The sequence below is a fragment of the Sinocyclocheilus anshuiensis genome, unplaced genomic scaffold (assembly GCF_001515605.1).
Source record: "Sinocyclocheilus anshuiensis isolate Anshui unplaced genomic scaffold, SAMN03320099.WGS_v1.1 scaffold932, whole genome shotgun sequence".
Classification (NCBI taxonomy): Eukaryota; Metazoa; Chordata; class Actinopteri; order Cypriniformes; family Cyprinidae; genus Sinocyclocheilus; species Sinocyclocheilus anshuiensis.
In genome coordinates, this window is record NW_015552597.1 from 208,767 (window position 1) to 219,199 (window position 10,433).

General features: G+C 38.1%; 1 protein-coding gene across 1 annotated transcript in view; it reads left to right on the forward strand.

Moving 5' to 3' along the window:
• LOC107665658 (calcium-binding mitochondrial carrier protein Aralar2-like) overlaps window positions 1-10,433 on the forward strand; it is a 37,624-nt gene that overhangs the window by 18,269 nt on the left and 8,922 nt on the right. Inside the window, 6 exon segments of the mRNA XM_016456635.1 lie at window positions 1,871-1,955; window positions 3,082-3,240; window positions 4,682-4,734; window positions 5,869-5,916; window positions 5,918-5,950; window positions 9,646-9,786. Coding sequence (XP_016312121.1) covers window positions 1,871-1,955; window positions 3,082-3,240; window positions 4,682-4,734; window positions 5,869-5,916; window positions 5,918-5,950; window positions 9,646-9,786 — 519 coding nt within the window.

A 10,433-nucleotide genomic window follows, 5' to 3' on the forward strand; every position in this document is an offset into this window, starting at 1 on the left:
ATCTGCATGTTTTATTTTAATTTACGTGGTAGTTTTTGTTTTTATTTTTATCTTGCCAAAAACTGTTTACAATTGTACAGATTACAGAACGTTGGTACACTTGTTGTTTTTAAATGTGCTTTATAAATAAACGTGAACTTGAACTTAAAACTTAAAATAATAATAAAAAAAACTTTGACAGCAAACTTTTAAACAGGAGTGTATAAATTAATAAATAATAACTAAATGAGATGCGTAAAAGATAATTACAAACAAAATCTCTTTTAAAAACAGAAATAAGGCATTTTCTTCATGCTTTTATTCTTGTACTCATTCTCTGAGAATTTGAGATACTTAGTAAGACATGACAGAATTTCCAGTAAATGAATATAGTGGCATTTATTATGAGTTCTGGGAATGTTTCATGTATTTGAACAATTTTGACAGTGATTGAACGATTTTGACTCTCTGGTTAGCACACTTGTTTGTAATTGAAATAGGGAGCGGATTTGGACACACCCGGAGTGTATTGTTCTATATTTTTCTTTGTTCTGTCATTGCAGAAATGTGACTTATATATCCTTAGATATTCTATCAAATCACTTTAACAAGTTATAGTTAACTAAATGTGATACTTTTACTCATATCGATGGTATTGGTTCATTCATTCTTTAATTTCATGTTTGCTGAAGTTAAAGATATATTTTGAGAACTTGTTTATAAGTGCTTCTGATCAACGCATCATTTCCAGCCCCTCTGGATTTTTCCATCCGCTACTGCTGAGCTCTCGTCTTCGCTTTGACCAGAGCAGTGAAAGAAGAGAATATCTGAATCTGTCATCAGCACACAGATCACACATATAAAAAGCTGTAAATGAAACGCAAGCCCAGCAGTCGAGGAAACTTATCAACGTCTGATGGTGAGATGAGGGGAAATGAAAACAGACAGAAAGGCTTGAAGACTCTACAGGGGAAAGAAAGAGTCTGTGCCTAGATATTCCCTCTTTATTTTATCAGAAGTTCTGCCTCCAAACACATTGAGGGATGAGTTATTCCTTCGTGCCGGGCCATACGAAGCGGGGGCTCGGGACAGAGACGCCAGTCCCACCACAATGAGCTGCTTTGGGCTGTGGTCTGGCCTTATGGGCTGCTGGCCAGCTCTCCCTCACCGCTTCCTCCCCAACACAGTTCATCCCACACCCTTAACCCCTCAGTGAGTCTGGGAGGAGGGGGGATGCACAGTGGCTGTCTGGGCAGTTACCTTGAGGTTCTTGACAGGTGGTCTCGGGTAGGCAGGGCGACTGTATCTCCGGCGGGGAATGCAGCATGGGACGCATGGATGGTTCTGGCTGGCCTTATTTCTTGTGCTCTCTCTAATTGTGGGTCTACGGCCGTGGCTGGGGCACTGATTGAACCCACTTGATTGTGGTTTCTGCTTGTCTCAACTAACACTGATAAAAGTAGCATTTCTAATTATCTAGAGATTTTGGATCAAACTAAATTATTTTATTATGTTGTAAAATCCGAATAAAATTATGTCAGTTTTTAGTCAAAAGTTTTAACATATGCATAATATATGTTTTAACATATAACATAATTTCTTCTATTTTCCATGTTCATTTTAGAATAATAGTAAATTAATCGAAAATAAAATAAGACAAATGGAAGTGAAAATGTTGCTTTTGATAACAGCTTTTTTATTTATAAGCTATATATTCTATTCTATTCTATTCTATTCTATATTTTCTCTTATATTAAAATGTTCTATTTTTAATCATTCTAATATGCTGATTTGGTGCTCAAGAAAAATTTCTTATTATTATCAGTGTTGAAAAATGTAGTTATTATATTATATTTATTAAATTATATCTTTTTATTTTCTCTCTCCACAGCAGTCTGGTGGGGATGCATCTCGCTCAGTTCTGCTTCAGGCCGCTGAGTCGGCGTACAGGTTCACTCTGGGCTCCATGGCTGGAGGTGAGTCAGTCACAGATCATTGTGCACCACTCCTTTACCCGAGCCTGCACCAGCAGCAGCCCCTCCTCCACATGAGAGATAGCAGGACTGGACAAAAAGAAAAACAAAGCCTGCCCTATTGCCTTCATACGGGGCTATTTCTCTAGTTTAATGAGGTTATGCACCATGGGAACCTCCTGGGTAGATTCTTTTGTACCTGTCAGTGATCAGAGGTGTGTGTGTTGGACTGTGTGTATGTAAGGAGGTGGTGCTTGGCCTTGTGTTTGGCTCCAGTCTGGCTCTCGGAGGAGACAAGGTAATAAGGAGGTAGTGCAGGGCGACTCACTCTTTAATTAAGCCTGTCGGTGCTGTATCCCCTTTGAGTCCACCCCAAAGTTGTCAGATAAGAATTGACTGATGTGTTCTTCCAAAATATCCTGACTTTCTTCCCGTTCGTTCTTTTTTGTTGTTGTTTCATCAGCCAGCATATCTATTTTAAAGGAATAGTTCACCCAAAAATGAACATTTGCTGAAAATGTACTCCCTCTCAGGGTATCCAAGATATAACTCTTGTTTCTTCATCGGAAGAGATTTGGAGAAATTTAGCATTACATTACCAATGGATTCTCTGCAGTGAACGGGTGCCGTCAAAATGAGAGTCCAAGCAGCTGATAAAAACATTACAGTAGTCCAGTAATTGATCATGTAATTGATCATGTAAATGTAATCATGTAATTGTAAATGAAACAAGTCCCATCATTAAAGCGTTTTAACATTAAACCATTGCTTCTGGCCAAAATACCTGTCCTTAATATATTAATAATAATAATGATCCATAATAATGTTTCTCCCAGTGAAAACTCCTGTTTCCTGTTGTCCTCTTACATCATCATATTTGTTTAGAACTGTTTTGGACCATTTTCGCTTGTATATGGTGCCATTCACTGCAGAGGATTCATTGGTGAGCAAGTGATGTAATGCTTAATGTCTCCAAAACTGTTCTGATGAAGAAACAAACTTATCTACATCTTGGTTGGCCTGAGAGTGAATACATTTCAGATGAACTATTGAACTAATGAACTATTCCTTGAACAGTCGTACTATTCCATATCGTACATAGTTTGAAACAAATTTCCTCTCATGACAGCCTTGGGTGCCACTGCCGTGTACCCCATCGACCTGGTGAAGACCCGCATGCAGAACCAACGTTCTTCAGGTTCCTTCGTGGACGAGCTGATGTACAAGAACAGCATTGACTGTTTCAAGAAGGTCGTACGCTACGAGGGCTTCTTCGGCCTCTACAGAGGTCAGTGGCTTTGTGCAGCCAGGCCATCAGGGACGCACCAACAAAAAGAGTTTTCATGAAAGCCAGGGGCAGGTCATCTTCCCTCTGACCTTACCTGCTTTGAAGAGATTAAGTCTACCTTTGCTGCTCGAGGGGACAATGTGCAGAGCATGAAAGGGCACATACCAGCACAGGAACTTAACAATGAAGAACATGAATGCTCTATATGAATGGTGCTCAGATAATGAGTATCTGCTCTGCTTTTAGAGTTGGAACATGAGTTTTTAAAGCATTCTGAGGTCACAGATTCAAATTGTGATTGCAAGGTGCAATTGCCATGCGACCTCCATTGAGAACACTAACTACTGGTATTTGTCAATCATAAAGCTGACAAAAGAGAGGCTGAGATCTTCATCACCTGTGCAGAATTGTAACAGGGGGATGGTACGGAAATTCTGTGCTCGTTTTAGCAGAGCATATCAGTGCTTTATGACAGAGAGCACTATATTTGAAGTGAGCACTAAGTGCTTTTGTTTTACATATGGATAGTTTAGTTTTTAAACAAGGAAGTGAGCAGTCCAGGCTTTTAGCAAATGCATAAAAATATACTTTAAAGACCAACACAAAGTTTAGTGTACATTTAGTACAGAAGTATCTTTCTCATTCTAGCTTGATGTGAAATGGCAGATTTTTGAGCCACATGATTTTGAATGCATCTTTAATTAGGTTAAACAATTATTGTAGCTAAAAAGAATTTTATTTTATTTGAAATAATTTCAATATTTTCATATTTTTTCAGCTTTTCCTATCAGATCCCTTAATGCAGGACAGTATTAAACATACTTACTATTATTCGAGACACAAATTTGCTCAGGCAAAGTCACGCTGATTGTTTATTGACAAAGTAGATGCTCAGAAATTGGTAAAGAAGACAACAGCCGATGATGTCACTATCCTGGCAAACACAAAACAATCAGCAGCATGCATGAACAATAATTGTTTATGGGGAATTGCAATGGATGATTAAGTTTAAAAAATATTATTTTCTAATTCATCTGCTTGTATATAAACACAAATGCACTCCGTAGGCCATGCATGCAGGAGATTTTTGTGTTTGTGTTCTTCTAACTGTGGCCTATTTACACTTGTATACTATGCCCACATTACTGCGCTTGTTTGTTACTGCCCCCAGCAGTGGGACATCACTTTTAAATCAGATTATTTAGTTTTGTTTTTGTCTAAGCCAGAAATCTGCGTTGTAATTGAGGGCTGTGTAAACTTTGGTTAAGGAAAAAGAGTTTGTAGTACTGTTAAGTTTCCAATATTTAAACACTCCACATCAATAGTGTTCATTAGTGTGTAGATGATATGGAATTGGAGGCAGCACGACAGCTTTTATATTGAGGAAAGTCGTGCTTCCCTCACCCCTGTCTTTTTTAATCAACTTGTTTTCTAATTATAGGCCTTGTACCACAGCTTCTGGGCGTGGCTCCCGAGAAAGCCATAAAGCTTACAGTAAGTGCTCTGCCTTCACCACATCAGCGTGGCCTCTTAAAACCAAAGCCCTTAACTCCTCAGAAATACACCCCTCTGTTTCTCCCGCCGCCTGCTTCAGTGCCCCGCCTTAGCCCCTTGAAAAAGAAGTGAATCTGTTTTCTGTTTGATCCCCTGTCAATGCGGCATACATTCTTGCATTCTTGATTTGGGCATCAGTAGGCTCACTTATACTTTATATCCCACAATTGTGTTTTTTAATCTCACAATCATGGCTTTGTATCTCACAGTATGGCTTCATTGTGTCACATTTACAGCTTTATATCACAAATGTGATTAATGTTTTCTTAGAATTATGCATTTATATTTTACACTTACCATATCTCACAATTGTGGCTTTTTATCCAAAATTCGAACTTTTTCTCAAAATTTTGACTTTTTAATTCTCAGAATTTCCACTTTATATGTCAACATTTCAACTTAATATATCTCAAAATTGCAACTTAATATATACCAGAATTGACTTTATATCTCACAATTGCCACTTTATATTCCAAAATTTCAACTTTAAATCTAACGGCAACTAGACTTGATATCTCACAGTTGACTTCCTCGAAGTTGCAATTTCATATTTTATTTTTCACAATTGTGACTTTATCTCACGGTTGTTACTTTATATCTCAAAATTGCAACTTTATATATCAAAATTGTGAATTTATATTGCACAGTTGCAATTTTATATATTACAATTGTGATTTCTTGTAATTGTGACTTGATATCTCACAGTTGTTTTTTTATTTTTATTCTGAGGCACAAACAGGCTTCTATAGGAAAATCTAAGAATGCACAAAAAGCCATGTCTTATTCACTGACCACCTGCAATCCAGTTTAAACAGGCACCACTGATAGTGGAGACTGCTATAGCTGTGCCCATTTAAATTAAGTCACTTTTGCACATTTTCTTAAGTGAATTTGGTGCTAAAACATTCCCAGTACAATATACAAGATGTGTTCGAATTCTGGAAAAAAAAAAATTGCAGAAATTTCTGCAGATTTCTGTTGGTCCTGAATCTGTGCAGGTGTAAAAAATCTGCCATGCAGTTCTCTTCCTCCAAGAAACTATAGATATCTGATGCTACATTGTTTTTTCCACAGGTGAACGACTTTGTGAGAGGAAAGACTATGAAAAAAGATGGCAGCGTTTCCTATACCTGCTGAAATCTTGGCTGGCGGATGTGTGAGTAGTTTTATGCTTTGATATGCAAACATATAACCATACATAACGCAGTAACCATACACTGACAATAAGGAGTTTAGTTTTGAATGTCAGTGGGCTTTGAGGTCTAAGCCTTGGCCTGAGGGAACACTTCTCTCCTTTTGTGAGGTGACTGAAAAGACACTTCAGCCCCATCACTGTTTAAAAACATGTATAAAGCACTTCTTCTCTGTCATCTCACCTCTAAATCATAGTCTGCCGCATCACGGCTGCTGATTCTCAACCTGCCCCTCACAAGCATGAACAGGGGATCGCTTACCCTTTTCATTAGAAGCGTAAAGGTGAAACTGACATTATTAATACATTGTTTACATGTGTTAGAGTTCATTCTTGATCTGTGTGAAAGCGAATGCCTGAATGATTTCAGAGAGCAGTAGCCTTCCTGTTTGTGTCGTACCTGAGACCTGTCAAAACCAGTCCCTACTTCTTCATGTCTGCCCTGACCCAGGATGCTGAAAGACCCTCTTTCATATGACAGTCATCACTAAAACATTTCTACACGTGTGGGTTTCTATTTAAAAGTGTCACAGACTCTTAGATGATTGCGAGTCTCAATTATACCGACATGAGTGCATTTAACCCACAAGATCTCTGCTCTGAGATTTGAAAAGAGATGGCTACGGAAACATCAGGTTGGTTGCAGATGAAGTCAGCTCAGAAAGGGAGCTTGTGCCACGGAGATGTTTTTCCTCTTCTGATTTCTCTGACAGCTCCTTTCATCTCAGCCCGAATCCCTGGTGTTTGGCCTGGCAGGATCCGCTCCCTTTCTCACGCCTGTACACGCGCCGCTCGCTCAAAGCAGTGTTTATTGACACTGCAGCCACGGCAAATCAAATCTATTTATTTGGTTTGAGAGGGAAAAGACTAGACTGCTGATTTACACACCGTGAATGTTCCTGTCTGAGGGAGGAGAGTAAAAATCACAGAAAACGAGAGAGGGGAAAAGCAAGAGATTGTGAGGGTTGTGGAACTGCGGTGATTAAAATTTCAAGCTCCTCTCTTCTCACATTGCAACCTCTGAATTAGGCCCTTGACAGTTGCCAAGAGTTGATCATTTGGTAAGAACAGCACGCTTCGCTGGCCGTGGAGTTGGCCGGATTCTTATCTGGTTGTTGCTGGCCTTCATTTGAGGGCTGGGTTACTCAAAATACTCGCTTAGCCAACGTAAAGTGCCGTAGAGAGCGGGGGAAAACCGTGGCGTGCATACAGTGACGCTTTGTTTGTTTGCAGTGCTAGTTTTAAAGCTATGTAATTTAGCTTGTCCGTTGTTTCTCAGCATTCGTAAAGGTTTGTTAGTCTGTTGCGAAACTTTTTTTTATCGCAGTGCCCCCATTTCTACATGAAAACGCTTGTGTAATCCCGTTTAAGTGTGTGGAATGTGAGCGAGTATTGATGAAGGGAAGCTAATATTTGTGTCTGGCGCTGAACTATTGTTTTTAGAAGGCTGTAGTGTTTTGTGTTTGTGATGCTTATGTGCTTGGTGTGTGTAAGTATTTGTCTTCAGTTGCGCTCATCTTGCCAGTAAAGTGTGTATTAGGCCCCCCCACCTCAGACATGCACACATGCTCTCAGTGCCTCTGGGGATTACCTTGCCTTGTAATTACCACCGAATTATCGAGCCGACGCTGGCTCACTCTTCACTCAAATCGCATTTCTTGCAGTCACGTTGCAGCGCATGCTTCCCGCTCTTTAAACTGCCTCTCCGCCAGAGGTGATTGATCTGTTGTCTCCTAACCGATGTTCTTGTTTGCTTTTTGGTTGTTCTCTTTGTGTAACTTTTTAAATATCCAATTAGTACCCAATTAATGCGGGTAATAGCCTGGCCCTCTCCTTAGTGCGTAATTCCTTGCCAAAACAAGGGGGAAAAAAGATTGCTTTTGGCCCTGATGCCATAATTAACCATAAAAGATTACTTTCCACATAAATAAGTGGCATTTTCCATGAATAGGGTACAAAATAGGATGCGAAACTCGTAACTACTTAAAAAAAAAAATTGGTCAGTGAAAGGAAGTGGTTTACCTTCAAAAAATGTTGATTTGTGACTTGTGTAATTCTTCTAGCAATAAAATTAATTAAAAATTAAATGGACAACTTTTGCTTTTGAGAACTATTTCCCATAATTAAACACAAAATTGTTTTCCTACATAATTTGAGTATCGGTTTAAGAGTGAGCTTTATGCAATCAACACTACAATTTGTTTAAAAATGAATGATATGAGATGTGATTATTTATCAATGTAATCTGCTTGTCAGAAAGATCCAAATAATGTTACCATTTGGGCGTCACAAATTAAAGGAATATTATATAAATGTTTTAATGGGTGATTTTTTTTCTGTCACAGGGTTGTGTGCAAGTTGTGGTACTCCGCTAAACATTAAGTTTTTATTTTATGAAATTCAAACTTTTTTTCATGACCATGAATTGAATGTCTTTTCATTCAGTTATGAACATGAATTTGTTTTCAAAGATTTTAATAGATTCAATACAGAAGGTTAATTTTATAGATAATTATAGATAGTTCATCTAACATTTCTAAACCCATGGTATTTGTGCCTCCAATACTTAAAAAAAATATAAATGTAGACCAAAATAAACCAAATTCATGAAATGTGCCAACTATTAATGTACACCAAAATAAACCAAATTCATGAAATGTGCCAACTATTAAGTCGGAGCTGTGAGTTCTGAAAGGTAGGAACCCCTTTCTGCATGTCTGAGCTGTAATTTCCTCTGGAAGGAAAGTGCGGGTCATTCTGGTCCATCCTATTTAAAGTGCACCTTCAATGAGATGATAATGATCTTTATTTTTAAATATGCTGCCTCACACTCAATGGGATTTTTAAATGTGCACACTTGTGAGATTCGAGACCAATTTACCAGATTCCCGTAAGATGCACCGTACGTTAATATCTCTGAAAGAATAGAGGAATAAAATCAACAACAAACAAACAGTAAGGCCCTTCTGTATTCAAAAGGAGGGCTGAGGGAAGGAGAAGAAATCCATGGAAACTGATTTCCATCTAATTACTCTGCTCTGTTTTTCTGCGTGTAGCCTCAGTAACTAGGAGCAACAGGAAAGATAGGGCACGGAGGCGGCAAGCGGCCAGCCTCTTTGGCGAGACATGTTAAAATGCTTCTGTTGCAGCCTCAGATGCCGTCACGTCAAAGCCGAACCGTTTCAAAGAGCTCAGAGGAACCGGTTTCAACCTGTAAATCCTTTCTTTCTGCCTCACAAGTACAAGGTTGGAGACATGAAGTTGTTTTTTGAGAGGCCCCCAGGGGCCTGTGTTCTGTGTGATGTTTCAGGCACCGTCTGTCTTTGGCAGGTATAACCTCCTCCTCCTCCTTCAAAGAGTGACAATAGCACAGTCATTCTTAGGTCCCGGTTTAAAGAATTGTCCTCTTGTAATGTGAATATCACATTACTTCCCTCTTGACATTTAAAAAAAAAAATTGTTACTTTTTTTTTTACTTTACTTTGGGTTCATCAGAACGTATTTACAACTGTAACATCAAACTTACCTCACATACGTACATACATACATCTGTACATACGTTCAGCAATAATTTTTTCCTCATTTACCCTTCTCACTCACAAACATGAATTTTAATGAAGCTCTGTGAAAACCTTTATGTTTGTGTTGTTGATCTTCAGGCTGGGGGATCTCAGGTGATCTTCACAAACCCTCTGGAGATCGTGAAGATCCGACTGCAGGTAGCAGGAGAAATCACCACAGGGCCACGCGTCAGCGCTCTCTCTGTCATCCGTGACCTGGGTTTCTTCGGCCTGTACAAGGTGTCACATTCACACAAAAAAAACCTGAAACCTAATTCGCATATGTCAGATACATCTGCTATGTGCTTAAAGTACGATGTGTACTTCACTGGTACATATTTTTGCTTATGTAATAAAACATTAAAAGAGTATTGGGAAATATTACCCCATATAAAACTGTTGCAGAAGTGTTTTCATGCAAATTGTCAGCATTTAGCGAAATTCAGTGTTCATTGCATTGATTACCTATTTATATTTATATTAAGAATTTAAGAAAATAAGAAAGTAAAAAAAAAAAGTTTAGAAATTATGACTTTTATTCAGCAAGGATGCATCAAATTGATCAAAAGTGACAATGACAACATATATAATGTTATTCAATATATAATGCTATTTCAAATAAATGCTGTTTTTTAAACTTTCTATTCATCACAGACTCCTGAAAGAAATGTGACACATTTTCCACAAAAATATTAAGAAGCCCAACTGTTTTTAACATTGATAATAATAAGAAATGTTTCTTGATATTTAATCATATTTAAAAGATTTCTGGAGGATCATTTGACACTAAAGACTGGATGGCAGCTAAAAATTCAGCTCATTTTAAAATATATTGAAACAGAAAACAGGTTTTTTTTTTTTTTTTTTTTTTTAATTTTTTAAAAATA